The sequence below is a fragment of the Peromyscus maniculatus genome, chromosome 6 (assembly GCF_049852395.1).
Source record: "Peromyscus maniculatus bairdii isolate BWxNUB_F1_BW_parent chromosome 6, HU_Pman_BW_mat_3.1, whole genome shotgun sequence".
Taxonomy (NCBI): Eukaryota; Metazoa; Chordata; class Mammalia; order Rodentia; family Cricetidae; genus Peromyscus; species Peromyscus maniculatus.
This window is the reverse complement of record NC_134857.1, coordinates 3,906,427-3,924,628: the sequence shown is the minus strand read 5'-3', so window position 1 is coordinate 3,924,628 and position 18,202 is coordinate 3,906,427. Positions and strand designations below refer to the sequence as shown.

The window sequence follows — 18,202 nt, the reverse complement described above, 5'->3', positions numbered from 1 at the left end:
ATGACAGCATTTCCATTAAACTTTTCTTTTTATGAAGGAGTGAAATTTGGAAGTCATATTTAGACTAGTTCACATTCAGTTGAATGTGTATCAGTGTCTTCAGCTAAGTGTCTTAAAGTTCCTGCTGTGTCACTTTTGTAACTCGTGACATTAGATGATTATGTAGACAACAGTCTATGTACATGTGAAGGTTGGGAATCACAGGCACAATCCACCCTTCTGATGAAACTGGTTGCAGGCAGAATATAAAGTGGATGAGCAGGTAATTGTAGAAACATGAAATGTGTTGGTCTTTGGGCAAAAATCAGTCTATAGTTCCACAGAAAGTTACATGGAATTTCCATATGACTGCAGCTCCAAACATGGATGTAGAACCATTGAAAAAAGGAGAAGAAAAGTCTGCACAAAAATCTTCTTCACAGCACGGATCATTCATTATATTCAGAATGTAGAAACAACTCACATATTAAACTTATGAATGGAAAAACAATATATGGCACAGGGATGTGGGCAAAGGGAAATAAAACTAGTGAGATGCACGGCCAGCCTCCACACTATAGTGAACTTCTTATCATGAAAGATTTCCAGTGAAATAACAGGTCAATCAGAATCCCAGTCATATGGAGAATGCCACCTACACCTGCACTCTCATTGATGACAACTGTCTTATAATATTTTTTATGAGGAATAGTCTTAAAAATCTTTGCATAAGTGTTTCAAGAGTCTAATTTGTTTTTCACTTTTTATATTACAGTTCCATGGAACAGAAAGATTGGTGGTATTTTTATCTTCAAAGGTATCTTACTAGTATTCATATTTTAATTCCTTGGTGGTATAGGAATATAGGAATGGTAGTCTGTGATATACATAATCTGATAGATTGTCTCCAAATGTGGTGTTGATTAGATGATCCCTGACTACTGTTTCATTCTCTCCTGTTAATATGCATATTTTGTTTAATTTTGAGGAAGTCCTGCTTGCCATGCTCTTCACCATCTCCTCTTTAATCTATATATTGGGGTAAACTGTACTCCCAGACTTATTTTAAACTCCCACCAATACAGGTTATGCTATCATCCACATGCAAATTATCTGCTGCTTCCAATTTTGAAATTAAGCAAGTTCCTGCCCTTCTCTGTCACACAAAACAATTGAGGACTGGATATGCTTCCACAATCACATCTTAGGGCAATGTGCTATTACCTATGGGAGGCCAGCTCCCACCTTTTAAAGGGTTCCTATTAGGAGGAGAGATGGATAAGAAAATATTAGATAGAAAGATAGTGAAGAGGAGAAAGACAGAAACATAGGATATTTTCAGGAGGATCTAGATCAAAACCCACCAGCCCCTTCTGCCTCTTCAAAAGGGACTTTTATAATGGTGTCAAGGGGCAGAGCAAAAGACCTCCTCTTTGCTAGATCAAAGCACACCACCCAGCCAAGTGTAGACCCTTCCCAATACCTGGTAACCACGCCTGTGGCCAAATCATCGCCTTATGTAGCCCTGCTGGGTAAAGCAAGTACAAATTCTTGGACCCTGAGTAAGTTCTTACTAGGAAACCTCTGTGGTTCTCTACTGCTCCCACTTCTTAATACATTAAAGGGCCCCTCAGACCCCTCAGATGGACTGTGCCTGCCTTAGGTCCTCCTTCTTTAGTAATCTTCTTTACCCATCATGGAGATACACTTCCCATCAAGCATACTCTGTCATCCGTTAGCAGCTAGCAAGAACTTGACCCATCCCTGAATACCAGCCTTTGGAAGGGGGAAGTACAAAGCTTAACTCAGCTCGGACTCAAGTCCCTACTAGGAGCTGCAAGTAGTTCTAATAACCACAGCAATCCCTATGGCTGCCACACACCCCCAGGAAAGGAGTAGAGGATGACCAAGATGGAATGTCCTTTTTGTATGGGTCAAGATGTTTATAACAGCCTTAGCTGTGCTAAGCCCTTTTTTAAATCAATAAACTCTTGATGCAAAGGCATCAAGTAATTGATAAACTTTTGATGCAACTGTATAAAACCTAAAGACTCCCTTAGGCTCACCAAACTATAGTTCATTAGTATTATGGATGACTTTGCCATTCTGATAGATGACCCCCCCGCCCCGCCTGAAGTTCCCTTCTGAGAAGGAGAGACCTGAAGAGCTTCCAGTTTTTTTTTTTTTTTTTTTTTTTTTTTTTTTTTTTTTGGTTTTTCGAGACAGGGTTTCTCTGTGTAGCTTTGCGCCTTTCCTGGAACTCACTTGGTAGACCAGGCTGGCCTCGAACTCACAGAGATCCGCCTGCCTCTGCCTCCCGAGTGCTGGGATTAAAGGCGTGCGCCACCACCGCCCGGCTAGAGCTTCCAGTTTTTGAGAAAGAGAAATTATGAAGTTTTCCAAGCACTTTAGTTCCTCCTTTGTCTAATCCCAAGACTTCTGTTCCTTAAACTAAGCTTCATGGCTAAGAGGGAACTGACCCTGATTGAGTGATGTTGTAAAAGCATTCTCATCGACTGGCAGCTCTGGTAGAGCAGAGGGTTTTGTTATGCCTGTATCTGCCTCAGGAAAACTCACCCCCACCCCCACCCCCGTGCTGCTCAGGACATAGATCTAAGCTGTCCCGAATTAATGCCCACAGACTAAAAGCTTCCACTGGAATTTTTTCCAGCCCATGTTCCTCATAATATTTTTGCATTTCAACTCCAAGTCTTCACCTGGAATCTGCATCCAGAGTCCCATAGTCAGAAAACCAAGGACACGGCTCCTCTACGAACTCCAAGAACCTCTGTACTTGTGCTGTTCTACCTTAACTCCCCTAGTTTTCAAACTCTCTACAAACGAGTATACAAACATCTGCCTCCTATTTCCCTGCCCTATAGCCGCTTTTCTTCCTCAGACTGCTAAATCTGCAGTGGCTGCTTGTTCCTGGATGCTGTTTTCAGGTCCGGCACTATGGAAATTCTACTCTTATCCTAAGTTTCTTCCTACACAATATTCCTATACCTAAACCCTACATTTTTTTCTTAATTTAATAGATAGAAATTGAGAGAGAGAGAGAGAGAGAGAGAGAGAGAGAGAGAGAGAGAGGAGAAACCTAGACAGAGATACTTGCTGTATACAGTTTTTGCTCCCAAAGAATAAAATACCACTGCCTTTAACATTAATACAAAACCAGACATGTCCAGCTGCTTCCGTGGTTCTTCCTCCCCTCTGCACCCAAGTCCCTAGTTCTGGTGCCAATCTGTGGGAGGCCAGCTCCCACCTTTTAAAGGGTTCCTATGAGGAGGAGAGAGGGATAAGAAACTTTTAGATAGAAAGATAGTGAGGAGGAGAAAGACAGAAACACAGGATATTTTCGGGAGGACCTGGATCAAAACCCACCAGCCCCTTCTGTCTCTTCAAAAGGGCTTTTTATAACAATACCAAAAAGCAGGGCAAAAGACCTCCCCCTTTCTAGATCAACACACACCACACAGCCAATTGTACACCCTTCCAAATACCTGGTAACCATACCCATGGTCAAATCATTCCCTTATGCATCCCTGCTGGGTAAAGCAAGCTCAGATTTTCAGACACTGCATAACTTGTTAATAGGAAACCTCTGTGGGTCTCTACAATTACCTAAACATGTCTTTGTTGCTGAAATATTTTTGAACATTCCCTAATCTATAATGCATATTGCTGAACTGATAGTCTTTTATTTAAAACCAACATGGTATTGATAAAATACTGACAATGACTAGTGCAAAATAAGATATTAACAAATTCATTACTGTATTGTGTGTTTTAATGCATTTGAACAGATCCATTAATGAAGCCACAAAGGGCTACAGGAAGCATGTTAAACTCCCGATATTCACCGAGGACATCCCAAGCTGTGCCAGTGTATGTGAATATAAAACCAAAAATGACATCCAAAGTTCATGACTAGGAGAGACATGCAGTTTATAGAGCAATGGAAGTTGGGGACATAAAAAGAGGGTGGAGGGGAGAGAGAGTTTGAGATTTAGGTAGTATTTTGTTGAAAAGGGATATGTGTATGCCATGCATACATGTCTTTCACATGTGATATGTAGAAAGCAACATGAAGCAAGATTGATCTACATTAGCTACAGTGCTAAAACAAAAGAAATAATTTTTGGTTATATGACTGAAGATTGACTCAGGTAGTTACAACAACATACATTTCCAAGCTAAGTATTCCTACTGCAATTAAATTTTTTCCAGTCCTTATTGCTTACATAGAGACTTACATGTTGTTTCTACTATTCCTTATTTATTTTAAAATATTTGTCTAATCATAAATTATTCTAATCATCTAATCTAATCTAGGAGATTATCATAAACAAATTTTAAGCCAAATATTATCAAGAATTTTATTCACTCTCCATACTCACCTGCTTGATCACAATTGACCTCTATGAACCCATCCCCTGCTCCTTCTCTTTGTCTCTCGCTGGGCATTCTCTCACGTGCTTTGAAGAACGGCTGCCTCACCATGTGAATCTCACGGCATAAGGACGTCCTTTCACGGAACTTCAGTTGAGAATCCACCATTAGACACTTAATATAGCTGTGTGTGTGTGTGTGTGTGTGTGTGTGTGTGTGTGTGTGTGTGTGTGTGTAAGAGAGAGAGAGAGAGAGAGAGAGAGAGAGAGAGAGAGAGAGAGAGAGAGAGAGAGAGAGAGAGAGAGAGGAGAGAGAGAGGAGAGATCATCTGGTGTGTAGTCTTTAAAATAAGTCTTATGACTTCATACATACTGGAGAGTTGTTCTGTCATTGAGTTACACCCATGTCTATTAATATACTTGTTTGCTTTTCTGGTTTGTTTTTTTAATTTTTTTATTTTTGTTCCCATTCCACTACTGGATTCACTGAAGATCAGCAATTTAGCTATTACGTAGAATGCTGAGCACTGAAAAAACCTTTCCTACTATAAAAATAGGATGGAATCTAGCTGAAAGGATTGCCACCTTTCTGACTTTTATACAAAAAACATTAGAGTCAATATTCTAATGTGTCACTGTTGAAATTGAACTCGGGTAACCAAGTTGTGTCTGATGAAGATAGTTTAGATCATGCAGCAATTGGTTCTGCATAGCAGGTCCCCATCATACACAACAGTCCTTAAGGAGAAGTGTTGTATAAAAGTAATTTCTAGCCTGCAATGTAAATAATGAGAACACTCTAGCTGGCTTTGCTGAACCAGATGTGTCCTCAGAGCAGAGCAGAATGACCAGTAGGGAAATGTTCTCTTGCCCCTGCTTGCTTGATTTCAGCCATGGCAAATGTTCAGTATTGCACACGAGAAATCTCCCCAATACCTTAAGATACCATTGCAGATGAGACCTAATTCTTTTAAAATAAACTTACCTACCAATTTTCATACAAGATTCTGTTGCTTTTATATTTTATCCTGCAATATTTTATCCAGTACCCTTTTGTGTAGTGCAGGTGATTGGCTATAGATATGTTTTGGTTTTCTTCATGTGATAATGTGTTTATTTCCCTCTTCTTCTTAAAGAGATATTCTCAGAACATAGAACATTCTTTTGATTGTTTACTTCTTAAATATCATCCATCATTTTTCTTTCTCCATGTTTTCCAGTCAGCAGTGATCCTTCATACATATTTTTATCCACTTCTTTGAAAGTTTTCTTTGATTTTTCTATTTATAATCTGGCCTTTTGAGGTTTGATAGTTCTATGAATCATCTGTGTATTTCTTTTTTCTTTTCCTTTTCTTTTCTTTTCTTTTTTTTTTTTTTTTGGTTTTTTGAGACAGGGTTTCTCTTGTGTAGCTTTGCACCTTTCCTGGAACTCACTTGGTAGCCCAGGCTGGCCTCGAACTCACAGAGATCCGTCTGCCTCTGCCTCCCGAGTTCTGGGATTAAAGGCGTGTGCCACCACCGCCCGGACATCTGTGTATTTCATTACACTTAAAATAAACTTGTAATTTTTTTGTACTAATTAGGGAAAGTTTTTTTTTTTTTTTGTAGCTATTCTTACTTTAGGACTATTTTGCCTCCTAATTTTCACATTAAAATTCTTAGAATTGAACATAGATCCCTTAGACTGTTTATATTTCTAAACACATAGATGCAGATGATTTCTGAAATTATCTTCCATAATTTCATGCAAGTATACAAATCCAGTGCCAACTTACTTGCACCACTCCCAAGATACCCCAGATACCATTCTCTCTCTTCTCTCTCCCTTCCTTATTGACTTCAATTGCACATGTAGAAAATATTGACTTCTTAAACTTAATCTTGTGTACATAATAATTAACTGTGTTGTCCTCATGAGTCAATGGCTATGCTATGGCTGGAAGAAAGCATTTCACTGCATGCCTATATGATTTTAAATAATATGTTTTGAAATTCATGCCTTGTTAGTGATATCAATCATATTATTTTACCTGCTCATTGTTTTTAATTAGTTTTTTATGTATAACTTCATTATTATTATACTTTCTATTTCTATCTGAGGCTATATTTTTAACATTAAACATAATGCCTTTATATCATTAAGCATAATTATAAAAACTTATTATTCCTCATAGTTTCAACATGTGAGCTATTGTGAGGTTGGCCTTCACTCTTGAGAATTATTTACATATCCCTGGTTCTTTATGTGTCAAGTAATATTTTAACATATACAGCAAAACTGTGGTATACTTTCATTTTTAATTCTCCAGTAAACCTTATTTTCAGAAATAGTTTTTTATATAGACTCTGTCTTTTGAAATGTGTCTGTTTTATGAACAAAATCATCATCAGGAAGGAATGTACACATCCCTGAAATCATTATTTAGATATTAGTATGTTCCAAATGCTTTGAAAATACAATATCTTACAATGATGTGAATTAAAACACTATTAGCCATCACACACATTTTTTCTGTAAAAATACTTCTCTGTTTTAAAATTATTGAGAAGAGTTTTCACACATTCAACAAAATATTAGAAGCTTTTCTTATTGTTATACATATATATATATGCATACCGTGTGTGTGTGTGTGTATGTGTGTGTGTGTGTGTGTGTGTGTGTGTGTGTATGTGTGTGTGGTGTTCTAGTGCATGTGTGTTAAAGTACCAATGTTGAGTTAAGAAGAAATCTTGCAGGAGTTGGTTGTCCAGTTCCTTCCATCATTGATGTTTTCTGAGCCCTGTTCTATCTTTCTGGCCAGAGATGATTAACTCCACATTCTGAACAAAAAACCATTGGCTCTTCCTACTTATGTTAAGTACTGTAAGATCAGAGCTCTGCTTTCAGATTTTTGAGATGCTTTCTTAGCCTATGGTTTGTAAGCTGTTAAATCAGTGAGTGAAAGATGTCCTTGTTCATAAAATTCAATTAACCTGGCATGTTACGGTAAAGTTTGTTGGCATCAATCTTCAGCACTGCACACACACTTATTTTCAAGTTAGTCAGTTATGCCTAGCAGTTAAAGGATAATAAATAAAATTGCCCTGAAAGAGGTGGCTTATGGAGTGGTTCCTTTCACCTTGCTTCAGTGATGTTGTTAAGGATAGGGAGAGGGCACCTGTGCTGTTTTTCTCCTTTAAAGGACAGTTTCCTAGAGTCTTCCTACAATCCTTATTGCAGACATATCTGATATTGTAGAACCCATGTGCATAAAACTATACCTATCTATTGACTGTCTATTGATTATTCTATAAAGATGTATTAGAATTCCACTATATCAGTGCTATCAACTCAGATTCCTATCAGTTGGTTTCATTCTATTTCCTACACAGTCTTCCTAGATCTTTGGAGAAGATTATAAACGTGAGAGGCAGTAAAGAGCTAATACTATGAGCACATTGTTTTTCTTAAGAGTATTAAGAGATGGGCTTTCATTTCTAAAATCTTCATTTTGGATTTCTAGATCTATCACCTCAACAGATTTCTTTTAATTTAAGAAATTTTTTTATTCATTTGCATACCAACCACAGATCCCCCACTCATTTCCTCCTGCTGCTCCTCTCCAGTCTTTTTCCCTGCTGACCCAGCCCCCATTCCCTCCTCCAAAAGGGTAAAGGATGCCATGGGGAGTCAGCAAAGCCTGGTACATTTGGTTGAGTCAGGACTAATCCCTTTCCCCCTACATCTAGGCAGAGCAAAGCATTCCACCATAGGTCGTGGGCACCAAAATGCAGCTCATGTACCATGGATAGATTCTGATCCCACTGCCAGGTTCCCCTCAAACAGAACAAGCTACACAACTGTCTCCCACGTGCAGAGGGCCGAGTCTGGTCCCATGCAGGTTCCACAGCTGTTGGTCTAAAGTTCGTGAGTTCCTATGAGCTTGGTTCAGTTGTCTCTGTAGATTTCCCCATCATGATCTTGAACCCCCTTACTCATATAATCCCTCTTCCCTCTCTTCGACTGGACTCTAGAGTTTGGCCTGCTGCTTAGCTGTGGATCTCTGCATCTGCTTCCATCAGTTACTGGATGAAGGCTCTATGATGACAGGGTGTTCACCAGTCTGATTACAGCAGTAGGCCAGCTCAAGCACCTCCTTCACTATTGCTAGTAGTCTAGGCCGGGCTGGTCCTTGTGGATTCCTGGGAACTTCCCTAGCCCCATAATGTCTGCCTCTATCAAGATATCACTTTCATTGCTCTCCCACTCCATCCTTTTCCAGCTCAACTATCCTGTTCCCTCATGCACTCATCCCCCATTCCCTCCCCTCTATTGCCCCCCTTGCTCCCAGTTTACTCATGGAGAGCTCATCTATTTCTTCTTCCCAAAGCAATCCATGAGTCCCTCTATGATCCTCCTTGTTACCTAGCTTCTCTGGAGCTGTGGGTTGTAGCCTGGTTACTCTTTGCTTTACATCTAGAATCCACATATGAGTGAGTACATACCATATTTGTCATTCTGAGTGGATTACCTCACTCAGGATAATATTTTCTAGTTCCATCCAGTTGTCTGCCAATTTCATGATGTCATTGTTTTTTACAGCTGAGTAGTACTCCATTGTGTATATGTACCACATGTTCTTTATCCATTCTTCAGTTGAGGGGCATCTAGATTGTTTCCAGGTTCTGGCTATTATGAATAATGCTGCTATGAACATAGTTGAGCATGTGTCCTTGTGGTATGGTTGAGCTTGCCTTGGGTATATGCTCAAGAGTTGTATCATTGGTTTTCAATACTGATTTCCAAAAGGCTGTACAAGCTTGCACTCCCAGCAACAGTGAAGGAGTGTTCCTCTTGCTCCACATCTTCTCCAACTTAAGCTGTCATCAGTGTTTTTTGATCTTAGTCATTCTGACAGGTGTAACATGGTATCTCAGAGTTGTTTTGATTTGCATTTCCCTGATGACTAAGGATGTTGAGCAATTCCTTAAATGTCTTTCAGCCATTTGCGAGTCTTCTGTTGAGAATTCTCTGTTTAGATCTTTAGCTCTTTTTTTTTTTAAAAAAAAATTCGATTGTTTGGTATTTTGATGTCTAGTTTCTTGAGTTCTTTTTATATTTTGGAGATCAGCCCTCTATCAGATGTGGGGTTGGTGAAGATCTTTTTCCATTCTGTAGGCTGTTGTTTTGTCTTATTTATCATATCCTTTGCTTTACAGAAGCTTTTAAGTTTCAGGATGTCCCATTTATTAATTGTTGCTCTCAGTGTCTGTGCTACTGGTGTTCTATTTAGTAAGTGGTCTCCTGTGCCAATGCTTTCAAGGCTACTTCCTACTTTCTCTTCTATTCAGGTTCAGTGTCTCTGAATTTATGACCTCAACAGATTTCTACACTGAATATCATCTATTTGCCAAGCCTGATATGGAGAAAGTTCTCATTCATATTGGTATTTTGAAGAGAAAGAAAAGATGCAGCCAGTTCTTATCCTGACTTTCCTAGACCTGCACACATGCTGTGCATGAAAATAAAGATGTAACATGATGGAGCAGAGCTGGAATGGAAGGAAAAGCATCAACCCTCTTTTTAACCCCCAGCCCCAATAAGGAAAGAAAATTCAGAATGCTGAGTTCCAGCACCAGTGGCTCCACAGTCTCCCTTTATAATAAAAACCAGTCACCAGCTATGTTTGAATACCCAGTACCCAAGTACTTAAATTGAAGTAAATATGTTAGACTTATAGTCTTCCAGCATTATGGTATATAAAGGGAAGAAAACAAGATATTTATTCTACATTAGAGTTGTCATTATACCCCATAGATTGTAAGTGATGATTAGACAATAACTAATCATGTGCTTTAAGTTATTTTATAGCATTTTCTCTGCACTTTTTATAGCCTTTATATGTAACAATAACAGACTTGGAAACCGTGAATGATGTTATGAAGAAGTTACTACCTATGATAGGAATGCCTGTAAGTTACTTTCAAGCTACTTTGACTTTAATTTGAGCCTTTTTTGGAGATCCACATATGTACAAATGTGCATATAAAGATATACAGAAGATACTTGATCATGATAAATTTACAAATCATATTTTACAATCTCCATTTAGAACTGAAGCATCTAAGATATAATGATAGATTTTAGAGGAACATTTTTCTTGAATATTTGTCTAAGGTTCATGTGAAATGAAATTCATAGCTCAATGGTTTTGAGCTATACTTTTAGTCTCCCTGGACAATTTACATTTTCTATTGTAAAAAATAATTGAGATTATTTGGTCATATGCACACATCAAATTTAAAGACTGCCAATTGTGGAGGTAATGATGTTCTTTCTTATTTTTGATTATATTGTACTTCATATTTGGTATATAATTTGTCCTCCTCTCCCATTCTTTCTTCTTTAACTTCTGTGTGTGTGGAGGTGTAGATGGATGTGTTTGGGTATGTTCTTTTTTCTCTCTCTCTTAATATTTATGTGTATGTGTCTTTTTCTATCTCTGTTCTTCTTTCTCTCTGCATACATATCTGTGTTTAACTTTGTCTTTTTGTGTGTGAATATACGTGTCTCTGTGTATTTATGTCTCTCTTTGTGTATATGTTTCTCTGTATGTATAGATGACCCTCTCTATCACCATCTGTGAATTTATATAATTTCTCTGTGTTGTTCTCTCTGTCTCTGTCTTTCCATGTCTATGTCTGTCTTTCCCTGGGTCTGTCTCTCTCTCTCTCTTTGTCTCACTTCCATGGTGTGTTGGGGGGGTGGTAGTGGTGTTTATCTGCTTGAGTGTGTATGTCTGTTCATTTTAATAATTAAGACTTCTACAGGGCAGTGCAATTGTTTTTAATCTGGAATCAACAACAAAGTCCAATTAATGATAACTCCAGTTAAAGCATATTTTTACTTTACCCACTATAGTAGGGTGCTAAATATTTCAACAGAATACTCTATTTAGATGGTTGTTCCAAATGGATCCATAGCACTGTGTACAGTAATTGTGTTGTGGAGCTGTTTTCAGCATCTGGCCTATTTTCTAGGTTAGACACACGTCCTTCCTCTCTACAGATTGGACATTTCTGAATGAAAGTCAAATGTTCTTTTTACTCCTAGGCATCCTCAAAGCCTCTCTGTTTTTTTTTTTTTTTTTTTTTTTGTCTATTTGCCCAGTCTTGCTGAGGTTACCACATCTTTCAAAGGATACTTTGCTCAAGAAATCATAGGCACTGAGGGTGTATGGCTCTCTGAGTACTAGGTTGTGTGGGCATTTCATGTCAAAGTTCAATATTCCACATACATGTGGACAAACGGATGTAACAGATCTTGGAATAACATTTTTGTTGGTAAGTGTTGATGGGTGAATGTAATTTTTTATCCATGGTCATTCAGAGTCTATTGTGGATCAATAGATCTAGGCTCCATCAGAAAGGCAAGGCAAGTACCCAAGGGTTTTCTCCTGAAATCATCGCAGATGACTCAAACCTGTAGTCAAAAAACACATCATTAATAGTGATCCTAAAAATTTTCCTCCTGGAGAGCTGGGAATGGTGAGGAAAGGTATTCTTAAAGTATCCACTGTTAAAGACTATCTGTGATGGTTGGTTCTTTTTGTCCCCCAGAGTGCTCAAGATTACCAACTGTGGTTCTGTCGTGGCCTCCAAGAAGCCCCAAGCCTACTCCAAGGTAAGTAACAGGGAAAACTAAAGAGGGCTGACCAAGGCAATGTTTTCACCCTGAATTCTCAATGTTTTCATCATTCAGTCTTAAATTTAAATCAACATTAAAAAAAATAACTTAAACATTATTTCATTCATTTAATTCACAATTACCAACTATTTAATAGAACCCAGTCACATGATACTATCTCTTTTATGCAACAGTCTATGGGCTGGTGAAAAAAAACCTGGAATTTTCCTGTGCATTTCCACCTGAGAAATATAATTTTCCTAAAAAGTCAAATAAAACAAGATTTTGGATTTCTTGATTCTAAATAAAAAAAATTTAATTTTCATTCGTTGAAGATTAAAGACAATGCTAGGGGCTAGAGAGATGTCTCGGTGATTAAGAGCACTTACTAACTTGTTGTTCTTGCAAAAGGACTTGTTTTGATCCACAACACCCACAACCATCCAAAACTCGAGTTTCAGGGGATGTGATTCCCTCTTCTGACCTGCTCAGGCAGCAGGTACAGCATGATGCACAGATATACATGTGAGAAAAAAACACTTACATTCATAAATAAGTCTAAAATTTAAAAACTGAAATTTAAAAACTTTAAAGAATATTCCATTTATTCCAAACTATGTAGCTTCTGTTTTGGCATGAACATGTGAAATCTAGCCATTTCTCTGAATCCATGTAAATATAGTCAGTTACATCTCTCTATGACCTCATTGAATGAGAAATATTCTGTTCAGACTTTGGGAGCCTTCCTGACTGAATCATCTGTTATTCCTTATGTTGCACTTTTCTGGAAATTTTCACAAGATTATTGACATGTAGATAATAGTAATAGAAGATTTATCTGAAGCATTTGGATAAGAATTAAAAATCTGAGATTACCAAATCTGCTTCTGAGGCTGACCTTCAAAAGATACTGAAAAGGTGATGTTCTAAGACATGTAGTGTTCCTCAGACAAGTAACAGTGAGGATGTCTGTTGGAGGTGAGAGAACATTACCTTGTTCAAACCTTTCTCCTGTATCCTAAGAACAATCTGTGGGGACATTCTTGGTTATTCAACATACAGAAATCAGACTAATTTTTAAAAATATTTATTTTCCGGGTTTTAGGACATTGGGCAATATCAGGGGAATAACCCACCTACATATTTTATATTTTTTTCTTTATGGCACAGGATATTGATATGGAGCCCAGACAGGTAAGGGACTCATGACCCTCACTGTCATAAGCAAATGAGTGCTGGGAATACAGACATATGCCAAAAATGTCTGGTCCTTTTGCTTTTTATAAGGTGGATACAATTACAGTTCTCAGTCAATAATAAAACAAATGGGGGGGGCTTATTACAAAATAAATTTAATTACTGTAAGGTGTCAACTTGGTAATATTTTAATTCTACGGTTTGGAAGAGCTTTGCACATCATGGATGCTTCAGAAATCCCAAGAACTGAACAGTCTTGTTGATTTCTCAGCATTCATTTTGAATGTGTATTTCAACCCACAGGCCATTCTCAAGTAAGTATACTCATACTAGATTGTTCCATATTGATCCCTTGGAAGTTTCTGGAGTATACTAATTTAAATGTTACTGTAACTCTTGATCTGACTGTAGCACTGGCATTGTATCTGTGTCAGAAGGAAAGGCAAAGCAAGAGCTTAATTATACTGGTGATTAATCAGAAATGGACAGGGGCAAGATTCCATCCTTCTCAGAAAATCATATCCACACCACAGCACAGACTCTTTAAGGTTCCTTTAGAGAAGAAAAATGTAAAACGTGGGAGAGCAAAGAAAACATCTCTACATTAATTCCAATTTTGTGGATGTAGTTCTAGCCCACAGTCGCTGTCAGAGCAAAGTCCAAGAATGGAGTCTTGAGAGGGAAATTCTGAGTGCTTGTGAGAAAACTCCACAAGACCAAGACAATGGTCTTGTGACTTCTGTTTCATCAAAAACATGGAAATGTTTTGACATGTGATTTTGTGCTCTTCCCAGGTGTAGCAGATAGGAGTGAGTTCACTTTCACGTCAGCTGCTGTTACTCAGCAGCCTCTGTGGAAAGTATTTTTGCCACGGGCAACTTGTCCTTGTGATTGTGCACTTTGCTCAGGAGACTCTTCTTCACCCTCAGAGTACCAATTGTCTAATGCTCTCAATAAAGTTGGCTGCTTCATGAGACTTTAATCCACCTCATGTTAAGGCCCCATATCCCAGGTTCGTGCCCCCTCGAGCCGTAAACAACTGCTGTGTGCAGGAGGCATCTGTGTTTTCAAGGCAGAAACCAGCAGGCCTTAAAACTGTCACAGGGCCCACTGCCTAGATGCCTCCCAAACTGATCAAGCCAATCAACTGTCTCACCTATTCAGAGGGCCTGATCCAGCTGGGAGCCCCTCAGCCTTTGGTTCATAGTTCATGTGTTTCCATTCATTTGGCTATTTTTTTTTCAATAATTGAGTAAAACTGAAATTTATTATATGCCACAGTCGTCCTAGGGACCTCCATGCTATATATATAGCCTCTATGGTTCTATGGGTTGTGGTCTGATTGTTCATTTTATATCTAGAATCCACCAATGAGTGAGTACATACCATAACTGTCAGTTTGGGAGGCATCTAGGCAGTGGGACCAAGTCCTGTGCTCATTCCATGAGTTGGCTGTTTGAAACCAGGAACTTATGCAGGGACACTTGGCTTAGTCTGGGAGGAAGGGATTGGACCTCCCTGGACTGAGTCTACCAAGTTGATCACAGTCCTCGGGGGAGGACTTGTCCTGGAGGAGGTGGGAATGGAGGGTGGGCTGGGGGTAAGGGGAGGGCGTGGGAAGGGGGAGAATAGGGGAACCCATGGCTGATATGTAGAACTGAATGGTATTGTAAAATAAAAAATATATATCACAAAAAAAAAAAAACCTGTCACAGGGAGCACAGCAAAAGTCCCCCACACAGTGCGCTGATGGGCCTATGTTCTTCAAACAAAGTGACAAGTGGAAAGTTTTCTGTTTTTAGAGTTCTCAACTTACACATCCTTACCTCATCAGAGCATCCCAGGGAGGCTCCTGATGCTCAGCGTGTACAGTCTACTTGGTCGAGAAGCACAAGGAGAAATCCAATGTAACAGTGCATGCTAAAGCACATTGGCAGGTTTGCTCACATTCATGACCCTCAGTTTCAACTCACATTCCTATTTTCTTCTCATAGAGCATGAGCATCCCTATGACATCATCATGAGAAACATTCAAAGTAACGTCAGTCAACGACGACGACAGAAATCAAGGAAGTGCACAGCTTTTCCTGCCCTGCCTGGGCTGTATGTGGAACAACCAGATCTACAGGGGCGATTCATCCTAAAGCCCACAGACCCAGCAGGAAGCCAGAAGCAGAGCAGTGAGTCCCTGACCTTCCTTCAAGTGGCCTTTCTCAATTCCAGTTTCTGTTCTGCATACAATATCAATGCATGGTGTCATATCTTGCTTGGAAAGGGGCACAATAAGGAACAAAATAAAAAACCAAACAACATGCCCCAGGCCAGACTTGAGAGAATTCTAAGTGCTGCAAGACTTGCTTGTCCATAGGGAGAACATTTTATTCTTCCAGACAGATTGTCACCATAAGTATGCCAAGATACTGCCTACACATAACCATGTGTGCAGACAACTTTGGTCCCATTAGAATATGATTTCTAAGACCTGGGTCCCCATATGTTCCCCATCAAGTTTCATGATCAGAGCAAAAGATGTCCTAATCACTACACTTAGACAAACCTGTAATGAAAGTTATACAGAAAAGTTACGTGTACAGAAGGGGAGATCATCTGTTCTGGACTTGGGTAGAAATGGCCTTAGGATTGGAGCCCAGTCTCTAATCTCATTTCAGTTCACAAAATAACTGTGTTTTATGTGTGTCTTTAGATCTGAGTCTGAACTGGAAATGGACCCAATATTTATATATTGGGGCCTTTGAATTTATTTAAATATTTTTTCAAATTATACTATACTTTCATTATTTTCCCCTTTCCTTTCTCCAAAACCTCCCATGAACCATTGAGATTGCTTTCAAATTTTTTGTCTTTTAAAAAATTATTACATATATACATGTATAAGCACATGTGCACACGAACATACACACACACATATGCTCACTCACTCACTCACTCATTCACACATCTTACTCAATCTGAATGATATTACTTGTGTTTTAAGGCCTGACTATTTGGTATTGGAAAGCCAACCAGTATATTGTATGCTGAGAAAGACTGTATATTTTGTGATTTGTTCTGAGACTCCTTTGTTTTCTGTTCATGCATTTGTAGTAACTTTTAAAGATTTCACTATGGTCCAATATTCTAAAAGCAATCTCAGGAGAGAAAAAGAGACTTTGATCTCAGCTTTGAACTAACACATGGGGGCATGGTCCCAGAGTCTGTCTGACAAACGTAGTCATGCACACTTTCTCATGAGGGCATCTGCTGCTGAGGAAAGAAATCTGACAGTGGTTCTTCAAAAAGCTCAGCAAGAAAGCTAAGAATGGGACACTATGACACTGGAGGACAAGAACACAGCTTGATCTGAATACCAGTGAGGGAGGCTGTGAGAAAGGAAATGACCACTGAGACCTCTGATGGTATATAACTCAGGAAGCTTGTTCAACTGGCAATCAAGTACCTCATGATGTAATGGGGGCTAGACAGCATTGTGTTGTGAGAATTCCCACCGAAGAACAGAATTCCCACTGAAGAACACTCAGATCAAGTCTCTGAGACTAACAACTGTGTAGAGTATAGAGAAGAAGAATACACACACACACACACACACACACACACACACACACACACACAGAGGATGAGTAACCAACTTAAGAATGTGGGGAATTTTATATCAGAAATGATGACCTCTTTGTATGCGTTACACCAGGTACATTATAAACTGGGAATCTGCGACAAAGGTTACATAAATGAAACTACTCTGTGTAATGATCTCATCTCCTCTTTAGATACAGAGGAGCCAACAGTTAAGAGAAGATGGCCTTTCAGATCCTGGTTGTTCCACAAGGGCTCTGTGCCTCACCAGGACCAAGTGTGCACAACCCCACCAGTTGTGAAGACAGGAAAACTCTTCGGAAAAGATCTGACTGCCATTTGTGAGGATGGCAATCTACCCACAGCAATTCTGGTAGGTCTCATATAGTTCTTCTCTGGCTGTCCTGAGGACAAAATCCCGCTTCTCCTAAATACCTCCCCTCTTCGATTCTATCATCAAGTGGAGAAACAAGTGTGCATCAAATCATTGGCTTAAGAATAGGAAGGTAAGAGAGGGCTATTCACCACAAACTGTGTATTGGAAAAGTTGGATTAAATCACTTTACTGTAGTGGAAAATCTGATTACAAATAAACATTGCCTGAGGTCTCAGGGTTAACATTAGGGTAGGATTGGTACAACAGGAGATAGAAGCACCAAAACCAGGTCAAGGTCTTCTTCGTCCACGCCAGCTCTGGCATTGCACCTGCGCACACCATTAGCCTGGTTCTCAAGAAGAAGGGACACCTGCTCTGTGCTGCCAGTGGAGTGACAGGTGTTTCTCTTTCTTTTCTCAGGACATACTATCCTTTATTAGTATAAGGGGGCCAATCACTGAAGGTATCTTCAGCATACCTGGCAAAATAAGACCATTCCTATCCCTAAAAGAAAGGCTGGATTCTGGGACAGAAGTGAACTTGAACAACGAAAGTGTCCCTGTTGTGGCATCTATCTTAAAGGTAGGGCGAGTCCTCGCATCCTCTACACTCAGGATTCCTCCCAATCGGTGTGAGTAGTTTCCTGCATCATGTGTACTCTTGAAGGACAGTAGACAGGACTGATAGTAGTCTGATAAGCCAAAGGTTCCTCTGATGCTCACAACAGAAGGGTTCAAGCATAAACCTGTCACAGTGAAGGGTAATGTGACTAAGTATCTTCTATTTGATTCCTCTGTGTTCCTCATGCAAAACAGGTTTCAAAATAATAATAGGGTATGGGGGGGTCATATTATACAGATACATGAGTGTCACCTGTGTACATGCCTAGTCAGATGTGTTTTGTTACCAGTTTTCATCATTCTTTGTCACTCTTTAAGTTTTTTCTGAGAGGCGAGTTTTTCTTCCTTAGTAGAGCATGCATCTCCTCCATATACACTTT

General features: G+C 39.2%; 1 protein-coding gene and 1 long non-coding RNA gene across 8 annotated transcripts in view; one reads left to right on the top strand and one right to left on the bottom strand.

Moving 5' to 3' along the window:
• LOC102908071 (rho GTPase-activating protein 20-like) overlaps window positions 1–18,202 on the top strand; it is a 51,950-nt gene that overhangs the window by 15,533 nt on the left and 18,215 nt on the right. For all 7 annotated transcript variants that reach the window (XM_076573849.1, XM_076573847.1, XM_042278975.2 and 4 more), the window contains 7 exons: window positions 755–796; window positions 3,786–3,867; window positions 10,247–10,324; window positions 11,972–12,035; window positions 15,230–15,415; window positions 17,021–17,199; window positions 17,623–17,784. In XM_076573849.1, coding sequence (XP_076429964.1) covers window positions 755–796; window positions 3,786–3,867; window positions 10,247–10,324; window positions 11,972–12,035; window positions 15,230–15,415; window positions 17,021–17,199; window positions 17,623–17,784 — 793 coding nt within the window. The remainder of the gene's footprint in view (window positions 1–754; window positions 797–3,785; window positions 3,868–10,246; window positions 10,325–11,971; window positions 12,036–15,229; window positions 15,416–17,020; window positions 17,200–17,622; window positions 17,785–18,202) is intronic.
• LOC143273805 (uncharacterized) lies at window positions 11,687–15,536 on the bottom strand. The gene is made up of 2 exons (XR_013051983.1): window positions 15,062–15,536; window positions 11,687–11,834 (listed from the first exon to the last, which is right to left on the bottom strand). It is a non-coding gene; the product is annotated as an uncharacterized LOC143273805 (long non-coding RNA).